Source organism: Mus caroli, chromosome 2 (genome assembly GCF_900094665.2).
Source record: "Mus caroli chromosome 2, CAROLI_EIJ_v1.1, whole genome shotgun sequence".
Taxonomy (NCBI): domain Eukaryota; kingdom Metazoa; phylum Chordata; class Mammalia; order Rodentia; family Muridae; genus Mus; species Mus caroli.
Window position 1 is genome coordinate 84,832,785 of NC_034571.1, and position 12,759 is coordinate 84,845,543.

Genomic DNA, 12,759 nt, shown 5'->3' on the forward strand with positions numbered 1-12,759 from the left:
GCTAGTCTTAGCTATATAGTCAGATTGTCTTTAAAACACAATACCATGCAGGAGATGGTGGTGGATCTCTGGGAGTTCAAGGCCAGCCTGGACTACAGAGCTGGTTCTGGGACAGCCAAGACTACCAGAACAAAACCCTGTCTCCCCCACCGCCCATACACACACACAAAAGGCTGTGTGCTGTGCAGAATTGGTTCAGTGGTAATAGCACTTGCTGTGGTTCTTGCAAAGGACTAGTAGTTCAAGTCTCTGTACCCATAGATGTTCACCACTCCCTCAGGCACAGGAGGCATGTGGTACACATGCTTATTTAGTATTGTAGAATTTCCGCAGATCTGCTCCTGCTATCACTCTAGATGCGATAGCAGAACCCCAAGTGTAGAGGATAGGGCTGCCCTAAACACAGTTTTGAGTGTGCAGCATTTGCGTCTGTGATCCTTTCTGCTCCTTTCTATGCTTCTTTTCCATCTTTTCTTTCTCGTGCCACCAGATTCTGTTGCCATCAGAATCCTGGTGGCTTTATAGACCATGAGTGTACTGTATAAAAGGTTACTTTTTTTCTCACAATTGAATCGTTTTATTCCCTGGACACCCTGGGGTTGAAGATCATGTGTCTCTGAGTTGACAAAGGCATTTAACTCTGGCAAGGAAATGGGCAGGTTAGGCCAATCCATGTTAATGTATAAAGAGCCAGAAGGCTCATATGGCTCCCAGAGTGTTTATATCTTCTTTTTTAATTGTTTATTTTTAAAAAATACTCACCGGGCGTGGTGGCGTACACCCTTAATCCCAGCACTCAGGAGGCAGAGGCAGGCGGGTTTATGAGTTCGAGGCCAGCCTGGTCTACAAGTGAGTTCCAGGATAGTCAGGGCTATACAGAGAAACCCTGTCTCGACCCCCCACCCCCCCAAAAAAAAAAACCACTCATTTTTTTTTTTTCAGCTAGGTAGCAGTGGTGCACACCTTTAACCCAGCACTGTAGAGTCAGAGGCAACTGGATCAATAAATGTTCATTGTAGAACCTTTATGAAATGCATATATGCTACAAAACAGTCATCTATAGTCGTACACACAGTAGTAAACACTGCATTTTGTGTGCCTATGTAGTTTTTTATTTTGTTTATAAAACTAGAACATATTAGTATTTTAGTAGCTACCTAGTACTATTTTAACTTACTCAAATATTCTTTTTGGCTATCTAGGATATTGCTGTTTTCCTTTTTTTCTTTTTGGCAGTTATCAGGAGTTAAAATAGGGTTGCTTATAGCCTCAAACTCACTATGTAGCTGAGACTATTCTTTAACTCCTAATCTTCCTGTCCCCATGTCCAGATGCTAGGAAAGTAGCCATGGACCCCCAACACTCTCCTACCAGGTCTTTAACTGTCTCTAGAGTGAGTTCTGAGAAGTAGAGTTGATGGTCACACGCTTTACACATTAAGACCTCGGGTGGTATTGACAAATTTGCATCTGTTGGTCATAACTTATTTTCACATAAACTGCAGCAGCAACAACAGAAGAGACTTAGATTTCTCTGTTCCTTTATTTCTTTACACCATCAGCTTTCCTGAGTCAGAAAACTGTTTTGAACCACGTGTGGTGATGCAGACCTCTCAGCACTCAGGAAGAGAGGCAGGAGGATCTCTGTGAGTTTAAGGCCAGCCTGGTCTACATAGTGGGTTCTAGATAGCCAAGACTATGAAAAGAAGCCTTGTCTCAAAAAAACAAAAGAAAAAGAAACTGTTTTGGTTCATTGGTAGTGGTTATATTTGTTTTGACCCTTAGTGTTCAGCAAAATACTCACTAACTGCTACATAAAAATGTAGCATGTGTATTGCCTCTACACTGCTGTTCCCTTTATTGCTTTATTGCTTTGTTTGACCTCTCCTGAGTTACCATTCCATCTTTGCTGTCATAGGTGATCTTAGGAGCTGGTCAGCTCTTTCAAGCTCAGCAAGACCTGCTGCATCGCACAGCTCCCCTGCTCTTGTCTTATTACCTCATTAAGTGGGCAAGTCAGTGCTTGGCAACTGATGTCCCAGTTGACACACTGTGAGTTTCATCTTTTTTTTTTTTAAGTTATTTAAAAATAGGTTTTTGGGTTTGTTTTTGCCGTTAAGAATCAGAAAGATTGAGACTGGAGAGATAACTCAGTGGGTAAGAGCTCCAACTACTCTTCCAAGGATGGGGGCTCAACGTCCAACACCCACAGGATGGTTCACAACTGTCTGTAACTCCTGTTGTAGGGTAGTCAGTGTCCTGCTTTTACCTCCACTGGCACTGCACAGACATGGTGTACAGGCATAATATACAGGCAAGACACCCTTACCCAAAAAAAAATAAAATTTAAAAGTAATTATATTTATTTTAAAGAAGAGTTGAAATGTTTAGGTCTTCCATGTTTTTAACAGTTGAGTGTAATTTATCAAAAAGTAATACTTTATTTTATATGAACATACACAAAATGGTTGTTAGAAGTAGACTGAACTTTATATTTATATGCAAAGAAAAAAGAGTCCCTTGATTACTGTGTGCTCCCGTTTCTTGTTGCTCTGATAAAATTCGCTGAGAAAGACATCTCAAAAGAGAAAGGGCTTGTCTCAGCTCACAATTCAAGGATAAAGTCTCTTGTGTCAGTAGGAGCTTGAAGCAGTTGGTCACACCTACATTCAGGAAGCAGAATACAATGACTGCATGCTTAATGCTCAACTCCCTGTCTCCACTCCCTGCATAGGGAATGGTCTCAGCCACAGTTAAGATGGGTCTTCTCGTGTCAATTAATACTCTAGAAAGTCCCTCTTGGATGCTCTTTGGAGACAACCTTAATCTAGCTGTTTCCTCACCAGTATGCCTGAATGGTTGCTTCCTGGTTGATTCTAGTTTCTGTAAAGTTGACAGTACTATCAGTAGTCAGTGAGCTCTGGCACACAAGTGACTTTGAACAGTCCTTGAGCAATGTGATAGACAACAATCTAAATCCTGAATCCTGTTTTCTGACTGTTTTAAGCTTTCAGTGGAATTCTTATATGATTATAGTAATTAAATCAACAATATAAAATAAATTTAGAAATATAATATTTAACATAGAGTATGTTTTCTCTTTTTTTCATAGGGAGTCTAATCTACAACATTTGTCAGTACTGGAACTAACTGATTCTGGTGCCTTAATGGCAAATAAATTGGGTAAGGAGTAGGGGTTTAATTTGGGGGGTTATTGGGTATTTATTAAATGTTCTTTTGTCACCTTTGTTGTAGAAATGAATGGCCTTGCTCTTTGCTTTTGTGCCATGAGCAACCTGTGGCCTGAGACCCGTGGTTGTGGCAGGTCATTTGGGAAGATGTCCCAGATCAGGCATAAATGAAGGGTGTCATAGGTGTATATGTAACACAAATGAGCACAGTTACGAAGAGTATAGAAATCCACCCTGAGAAGCCTTCCTGAGAGTCAGAGTCTTGTGTTCAGTGTTTCTTACATTGCTCGTTTGTCCATTGGTTTTTGATACTCCAGTAATTAATTCAACAAAGTCATTTTAAAATTTTACTAAGTTCTAACTTTACTAAGTGGCTTTCATACTCTTATCTCAGTCTTTAAGGCAGTCTCATTCATGCTTCAGAATTATATAGGGAATTTGTTTGAGCTAGAAGGTGGAATCTTAGGACTACTGTAAAAGGTTTCTATGTAAATTGCTTAACTATAGTGAGATGGTGAGTGATTTGCTATGTATAGACTGACATTTGCAGACTGCTTTCACTGCTGTGCCCATGATGCGTTGTGTTTCTTTTAAGTATCTAGCCCTCAGACAATTATGGAGTTATTCTTCCAAGAAGTTGCAAGAAAACAAATTATATCTCATCTCTTCTCTCAACCCAAAGCCCCTCTAAGCCAAACTGGATTGAATTGGCCTGAAATGATTACTGCAGTTACTGGTTATTTGTTGCAGCTTTTGTATCCTTTTGCTTGAAAGCCAGGTGCCAATTTTGTTTAAATTGTTCATAAAGCCTTTATTCTTGCCTTGTAATGGAGTTTATTTTCTTTCTTGGTGCTGGAGATCAAGCTCAGGGCAGCACAACTAGACAAGTGTGTTAACACATAGCTATCAGCTACATCAGAAGACCCTGAAGGAACATTGAAACATTTTTAAAATGAGGTGGGGAGAGATGGCTCAGTGGTTAAGAGCATGTACCTGAGAACCTGAGTTCAGCTCCCAGCAGCCATGTATGCAGCTCTAAAATGCCAGTAACTCCATCTTCAGAGGATCCGACTTCCTTTTCTGGCCTCTGAGGGCAACGGCCCTTTCTCACATACACATTCTATACACGGAGGAGTTGCATTCAAAAACAAAAGAGGACAGTATTTATTTTAAGATACCCCTTTTTTTGTAATTGTTTGAGACAGGGTCTCACTATGTAGCCCTGGCTGGCCTGGAACTCACTCTGTAGACCATGATGGACATGAACTCATGTAAATCTACCAGCCTCTGTCTGTCAAGTGCTATGATTGAAAGCATGGGCCATCACACCTGACTCTCTTCTTTTTTCCCCTTCACTGAGTTCTAAGGATCAAACTCAAATCTTAAAGTTTTCACAACTAACACAATGTAGACTAAGCCCCAGGGCTTTTCCTGTTTGCTTGATTTATTTTTGGTTTGTTTGTTTGTTTAATGTTTTTAGTTTTATTTTATGTATATGGGTGTTTGTCTGTGTATGTGTTTACACCCAACTTGCAGTGCCCATGAATGCCAGAGAGGGTATTGGGTCCTCTGGAACTGGAGTTACCTGACTGTAGGTGCTGGAGACTGAACCCAGGTCCTCTGGAAGAGCAGCAAGTATTGCTAAGCTCTGAGCCAACTCTCCAGCCCACTTTTACTTGTTTTTCATTAAACTGTTTCAGTGACTCTTCTGAGTTTGATACCCATTAAAAAAGACAGGGAAAAAGCAAAATTCCTTAATATAGTAACTAGGTGGCCTAGCAACCCTGGTTGTCTCTTTCTAGAATGTTTGATGGGAAATTGCCAGTATGTACAATTGCAGGTGAGTTTTGTTGAACATTTCTTACCATTCTTATAAAGAAGATCATTGATGGATTATTTACTTATGTTACTGTTAACTATATTTTAATTGGACTGATAGCAACAACTATGAAAAATTAAACTTGATTATGCTAAGACATGCATGCACCCAGTAGAATAATATTCATTCTCTTCTCTCCTCTCTCTCTCTCTCTTTCCTCTCGCTCTTGCTCTCTGAAGTCCTGATTATTGAACTCAGTGTAAAAAAAAAAAAAAAAAAAAACTGCAGAGGCAGACTCTGTGAGTCTGAGACCAGCCTGATCTGTATAGTGAGTTGCAGGCCAGACAGAGCTCCGAAGTGAGACCTTGTCTCAAAAAAGCAAATAGAAAAGAGAAACTGCTGCTGAGCTATGTCCCTAGTCTCTAGGGAGAATGACTGAGGCAAACATAATCCCTCTGGGGGTCAGGATTTGGTCCAACCCTGAGATAACTTAGAATCACTTAGACTCTTGTAACATACAAATGACGTCTCTTACAAGGATTTTGTGGCCTAAAAGTAATGTTCAGCGTTTTAAGGGGTAAGGACTTGGGATAAGTAAAAGGTTAAGTCTGTGAGATACAAGCCAAGCCTGGTTCATCAGACAGAAAAGGATCACCAGTTATAAAACTATATCCATTCCCAGCATTCTTGGAAGAACAGCTAAGCACCTCATTCAATTGTAAAGATAAGCTTTGTGTTTAACTTCCCTGGCTTCTCTAGTGCTTATCTGAATGCACAGGCCTTGCATACCCTCTACATCCCCTACATCTCTGCATGTATATATCTCTGTGCCATGTGCTTGCCAGATGCCCATGGAGACCAGAAGAAGGGATTGAATCCCCTAAACTGGAGTTGTGGTCTACCATGTAGATGCTTGGAAGTAAACACAGGTTCTCTACAAGAACAAGTGCTCTAAATCACCAAGTCATCTTTCTCTCTCTGGTCATTTTGTTTTTAAATCATACCTTCTTAACAGTAGCTCACAGAGCCACAGCCATGCAGCCTAAGTCTCACTTCTCAGAACTACTCAGAACAACCATGTCTTCTCTACTGTTTGAGAGTGGGTATCACCACACTTTCTCCAAAGCTTCCCTTGTTGTGTAGCTGGCCTCCATGCCAGCTTCACTCAAACAGCATGGCTTTCTCTCTCTCTGTTCTTCCAGCTTCTTTCTCTAAGCAACTGACTGCTTAGACTCTAGTAAACTTGTCTTCAGATTCAAAAAGAAAACCTTTAAATTTTCATTAGGTTTTCTTTAGAATAAAACAAACAATTTACATGGGAAAACCCTGAATCTGGGAACACCAAAACCTGGGAAGTTGCTTAGATGTGAGAATCTGTGTTCACCTGTGTCTGAACTCCCTTTCTTGCTGTGTTGCCTAGGCTGGCTTCGAACTCTTGACCACAAGTGATCCTCCCATCCCAGATTTGAATTAGTTGTGATTATAGGGGTGCACCTCTACCCCTGGTTCTGCTTTCTTATGGTCCATAGTTTATATTAAAATGTACTAACTGGATTCATTTTTCTGAGTACTTCAGAAATAAAGCCTAGTAGTGATCACTCTCTTCTCCCTCTGAAGAGCTTAGAAATGACTGTTCTTATGTCTTTTAGGATTATATCCAACTACTGCATCCCTGGTGTCAAGTCAATGTTGGGTCTTGTCGCTTTATGCTGGGACGGTGTTACCTAGTTACGGGGGAAGTGCAGAAGGTAAGGTACATTTGAGTGGTGAGCAAGCTGGTGAGGAAGACGCCTGCTTTCCGTCTGTCTAGGCTCTAGGAAGTGGGAGGCACAGAATCTTCTGGCAAAGGTTAGAGAAGACTGACCAGTAAAGGACATTATATGTGTATCAGGATTAGCTAACTACCTGTACTTTGTTAATTAGTACAAAGAAGAAAAAAGAAAACATTAAAATCCCTCTGTCCCTGTGCAGATGTCTTTAGGAATTAGTGGTGCTTTTGGTTGGTTTGTCGATTGGGTGGTGTGGTTTGGTTTGGTTTGGTTTGGTTTGGTTTGGTTTGGTTTGGTTTGGTTTGGTTTGGTTGAGACAGGGTTTTTGTATACAGACCATGCTGGCTTGGAACCCAGACATCCACCTGCTCCTGTCTCCCCAATACTGGGATTAAAGGCATGTACCACCACCACTTAGTGATGGTTAGTAATGTATTTTTTTAAAAGTTGAATTCACATAGTTGTAGCTGGTAGATGGTTCTGCAGTTAAGAGCACAGGCTGTTGTAATACAGTATCCAGGTTTAATTTCCATTCCATGTGACAACCCACAACCAAGTGTAACCGCAGCTCCAAGGGAATCTGAAGCCTTCTGGCAAGTGTTGCACAGACATATACATATAGGCAGAACACCTGTTTTTACAGTTAAAGAAAAAAAGATAGAGCTAGTGAACAAACAATATACCTACTGGTCATGTCCTGTAGTTGGTAACATGCTGCTGTAGTACTTTATTACAATAGTGTCAAACAAAAACATCAAGATTAATTGTTTTAAGTTTTCAGAAACTCAGATAGACATGTTACTAAACTTTACACAGAAGTGTGAGATGCTAGTGATTATATCTAGAGCCTTGCCTGCTAGACAAGTCCATTTCCATTTCCACTGAGCTATGTCCTTGGACCAATTCCACCTTTGCTAATTAAATAATAAGAGTTTGTTCCTTCAAAATATACAATCAATGTGTTGATAGAACTGGTTTAATTCTAAAGATTCCTCCCTTTTTTATTAAAAATTTAATTTGAATTTGAGGCTGGCCTTGAACTTGCTATCCTGGTACTTACTTCAGTCTCCCAAATATTGGGGTTACGGGCATATCTGTATTTTGTTTTGCGAAAGGATCCCACTATGTAGCCCTGGCTGGCCTAGAACTCACTGTGGACCAGACTGGCCTTGGACTCACAGACATCTCCCTACCTCTGCCTCCTGAGTACTGGAAGTGCATTTGCTTTTTCTGTTTGGTATTGTGGTTTTTGAGACATGGTCACTATGAAGCCCTAGTTGACCATGAACTAACTCAATATGTAGACCACACCACCTTTGAATTCAACAAAAATTTACCTACCTCCACCTCCTGAGTGCTGGGACTTGTCATCACATCTGGCAGTACATGTTTGTTCAGTAATAATAGTGTTTAACATGCTAGAGAAATGTTTCAGTGGCTAAGAGTACTTGTTGCCATTTTAGAGGACACGGGTTAAATTCCTACATGGTGGCTTAGAACCATAAGTATTAACTCCAGCTCCAGGGAACCTGACATCTCCTCCTGATGCGCACTTATGATATGCATACATGACAGCAAATATAAATCTTTAAATATATAATAGCATTTTAAAACTGACATAGGGACAAACAAGATGGCTTTTTAGTGGTAAGAACACTTGCTTCAAACCTGAGTTCAGTCCCCAAAACCCACACACCAGAAGGAAAGAATCATTTTCTGAAAGTTGTTTTCTGACCTCTGTATGTATGCTGTGACACGTGTGCACAAAATAAATGTAAAAAAAAAATTTTTTTTCTAAATGAGAAAATTTTAAGAAAAAAATAATCCCTCAAAATTTAGCAACCAGGGATTATTAAGCACACCTTTAATCCTGGCAACCAGGGAGGCAGAGGCAGGCAGATCTCTGAGTTAGAGACCAGTCGAGTCCACATAGTGAGTTCTAAGATGGCCAGGGCCACATATAGAGTATGACCCTGTCCCAAAAAGCTAAAACAGTTAAACAAAGAAAATTTAGATTTGACAGAAAATTTGAATGTAGTAAAGGTTTTCTTAAGTGATTTTACCTAGTAAATGCATCCTGATTTATAGTAACTAGAACTGAAGTGAACTTTTGTTGTTGTTGAAACAGTCTCATTATGTAGCCCAAGTCTCAAAACTGTTGAGGTTAAAGGTGTGTCTGTCCCACTATGTCCAACCTTTGCACAACCTCTAGTAAGTTATTTTGTGTTTTATTATTTATCTCTTCAGGCTCTGGAATGTTTCTGTCAGGCAGCATCTGAAGTGGGCAAAGAAGAATTTTTAGATCGCTTGATCCGATCAGAGGACGGGGAGATTGTGTCCACCCCCAAGTTGCAGTATTATGATAAGGTACGGTGTTGTGCTTGGACCCTTCTTAAACACTCTGTGCAGAAGTGCATCCCTCTCAAGTACATTGTCTTGGTATTTCTCTGGTGGAGGAAGCCATTGTGTCTGATAGCACAAGTTTCACTGCTCCATTTGTGGCTCAGTCCTAGATAGGCATCTTGGAAGAGTCAAAGTATCCCAGCTAGGGGTGAGGGTGAACTTCAGTGAGTTATAGGTACATGACCAACTAGATTGACTCATTTTTTTCCTTCATGTAAATAAAACTTAGTGTGTGTGTGTGTGTGTGTGTGTGTGTTTTAAATTCACTCAACATGCAGTGAGTTAGTAGCATGCACTCATAGGTGCTTTTGAGAGGCTAAGTTGGGGAATCACTTGAGGTTAGACATTCCAACACCTGCTTTGAAAATATAATGAGAGCCAGGCGTGGTGGCGCACGCCTTTAATCCCAGCACTTGGGAGGCAGAGGCAGGCGGATTTCTGAGTTTGAGGACAGCCTGGTCTACAGAGTGAGTTCCAGGACAGCCAGGGCTACACAGAGAAACCCTGTCTCGAAAAAACCAAAAAAGAAAATATAATGAGATTCTATCTCATTTTTTTTTAAAGGTAGGAATATAGCTTACTATTAGAGCTTTTGTCTAGTGTGTGAGTCTCTAAGTTTGAACCCTAGGAGGAAATAAATGCCACTTAAGCACAAAAGAGCCATGTTGAAAACAATACATTAACTGTGAAAGTACAAACTTGGAGAGTTCTACCCTTGATCTAAAACTTCATCAGCTACATTACAACAGTGGCAGACTATACTATAAGCAAGTCTGATAACTCACCAAAAAGCAATGGAACTTTAAAAACATGATTTTAAATGAAGCTTGAGCCATGAAGTGCCACTTCAAGATAACTATGAAACAATAAATTTTTAAGGATGTAGATGATCACAATAGATTTGTTAAAGCTACTTTAGAAAATTCAGTATCTGTATCAATTTCAGTAATAAATGTATATTAAAAGATATACTTATTTAATGAAAGATTTTAAGTTATTTTCCAAGTAGTAATACTCCTAAAAGTAATGGGTGTGGTATAAGTGTGGATATAGTCACTCACGGAAGGCAGAGGTCAGCTTCATGGATCTTCTGATATCACACTCCATCTTTCCATCTGTATATTATTTTAATTTTTTTTTAATTCTATTTTTTAAATTCTGTGTTTGTGAATGTTTTGCCTGCATGTATATAAGTACACCATGTGCTGCATACCTGGTGCCTGCAGAGGTCAGAAGAAAGATCCTCTGTACTAGAATTTTGGGTGGTTGTGAGGCAGCATAGAAGTGCTAAGCCATCTTTCCAGTCCCTCCTTTTTTTTTCTTTTTCTTTTCTTCTTCTTCTTCTTTTTTTGTTTAAGAGCCCTTTTTTATTTTTTTATGTATGAGGCTTTCTCCCCCACACCCCTCACCCCTGCTCCCATATATGTATATGTACTAAGTGTGTGTCTGGTGCATGGAAGTCAGAAAAGGGCCTCTGGAATAAAATACAGGATGCTTGTGAGCCACCATATGATTGGTAAAAATCAAAGTCAGGTCCTCTGCAGAGCAACAAAGTGCTCCTGACCACTGAGCCATCTCTCCACCACCACCCATCTTTTCTTAACTTAGAGATTTGGTTTTCTGTGTTTGTGTCTGTGTGAGTGTCTGTCACATGTGCGGGTGCCCTCAGAGGCTGGAGAAAGGAGTCTGTTCCTCTGGTGCCAGAATTACAAGTGGTGTGGAGCTGCTATACACACACACACACACACACACACACACACACACACACCCATATCTACCTATCTCTGCCTCCCACTCCTGTGCTTACCTCTACATGCTGCCACCCCTCCCTGCCCTTTACATGGATGTTGGGGATCCAAATCCATGTCCTCATGCTTGTACAGCAAGGGTTTTGCCAGTGAGCCATCTCCCCGCCCTCTGTTCTGACTGAGGCCCTCACATGAGATCGTGTGGGGTTTTCCACTTAAGTTGACACATCCAAAAAGTTTCAATTCGGGTATTGTGGATTTTAGATTAAGGGTGATCAACCTGTAGTAAAATTGTGCTTAATTCTTTCAAAGTCACTTCCCTGATTCTTGGGTGGGAAAGAAGCTAGACATCTTTCCCTATATACCATATATGGTAAGATATATATATGGTGATATCGCTAAATATTTGATAAAAGTAAGCCAGATCAAGGGGATAGATGAAGAAATGTTACTTTATTACCAAAATATCCTAGAAACTGTGTGGTGGTTTCAGTGTGACGATTTGGGTCCCAAGACACTGAAGTGAACTTGGACAGGTTATTCTTTACTTGATAATTTGTAAGTCTTCATCCAGTTGTGGTGAGAGTAGTAGTTACCTCTATACCGTATAGGCCTTCTATAATCAGAGTGATTCTTGTCCTCTCAGCTTACTGGAGGCAAACATAAGGACATAGACATATGTGGGTCTTAGAACTTCTTCATTACGTCGTCACATCTGTCAATAGGGAAAGAAGAATGCACATGACTATGGTCTCACGCAATACTTGGGAGGCTGAGGCATAAGGGTTACATGAACGCAGGAGTTCCATTCAATCCGACAGTATAGTAGGGCTTTATCTATAAATAAGTGGAATAGGACAACTGTAGGCCCTGTTATAATCTATTACTCAATAATAGTGGTTCTTACCAATGTTCTATAGAGAATGTTTGAATCATCTCTTAAATGTTGCCTGTTTCAACCTAACACTTGTAAACAAAATTAATCTAACTAGAGCCAGTCATCATTCTAGTAGCATTTTCTTTTTTTTTTTTAATTAGGTATTTTCTTATTTTACATTTCAAATGCTATCCCAAAATTTCCCCATACCCTCCCCGCCCCACTCCCCTATCCACCCACTCCTACTTCTTGGCCCTGGTGTTCCCCTGTACTGAGGCATATAAAGTTTGCACGACCAAGGGGCCTCTCTTCCCAATGATGACTGACTAGGCCATCTTCTGCTAGTAGCATTTTCTTGTAAAACAAAATGGATTTCACACTGACTTGTGGGTGTGTGGGTAGGTTGGTTGGTTGGTTAGCTGGTTGATTAGTTTTTGATACACCATCTGGGGCAGCCCAGGCCTGAACTCATTGTGTAATTCTTGTTCCCAATCTGGGATTACAGACATATACTATAATGCCCAGCTCAGCTGGAAGACAATAACGATTATCCAGACCATCTTGTCCATCCTGGCACCTCCTCCTGTGGTGCTTGTTCACTGACCAGCTCTTCCTAACACTTGCTGTCCTGGGCTCACCTAATTATCTTCTCTGAACAGCTTAGACCATTGGAGTGCTACTGCTGAGCCATCGCGCCAGCCCCAAGTCACTGGAATTTTAATGGGAATTTCTTAACTTTAGGTTTTACGTCTACTAGACGTTGTTGGATTGCCTGAGCTGGTTATTCAGCTTGCTACATCAGCAATTACTGAAGCAGGTGATGACTGGAAAAGTCAGGTAAAAATTAACTAATTTACTAATTTAAAATTAATTTAGTTAATTTTTTTTCAGTTGTTTTCCTTAAGATTTGTTATAAATTTGGCTTGTTAATTTCTGTTACTCTTTTTTGATAT

At 40.3% G+C, this 12,759-nt stretch overlaps 1 protein-coding gene across 2 annotated transcripts in view; it reads left to right on the forward strand.

The window, feature by feature from the left end:
* Positions 1-12,759, forward strand: part of Nup160 (nucleoporin 160) — a 62,112-nt gene that overhangs the window by 32,404 nt on the left and 16,949 nt on the right. Inside the window, exons 18-24 of one of the 2 annotated variants that reach the window (XM_021183053.1) lie at positions 1,918-2,051; positions 3,112-3,182; positions 3,786-3,945; positions 4,961-5,030; positions 6,659-6,757; positions 9,026-9,145; positions 12,548-12,643. In XM_021183053.1, the coding sequence (XP_021038712.1) occupies positions 1,918-2,051; positions 3,112-3,182; positions 3,786-3,945; positions 4,961-5,030; positions 6,659-6,757; positions 9,026-9,145; positions 12,548-12,643 (750 nt within the window). The remainder of the gene's footprint in view (positions 1-1,917; positions 2,052-3,111; positions 3,183-3,785; positions 3,946-4,960; positions 5,031-6,658; positions 6,758-9,025; positions 9,146-12,547; positions 12,644-12,759) is intronic. The other variant, XM_029474348.1, reaches the window with a different exon arrangement.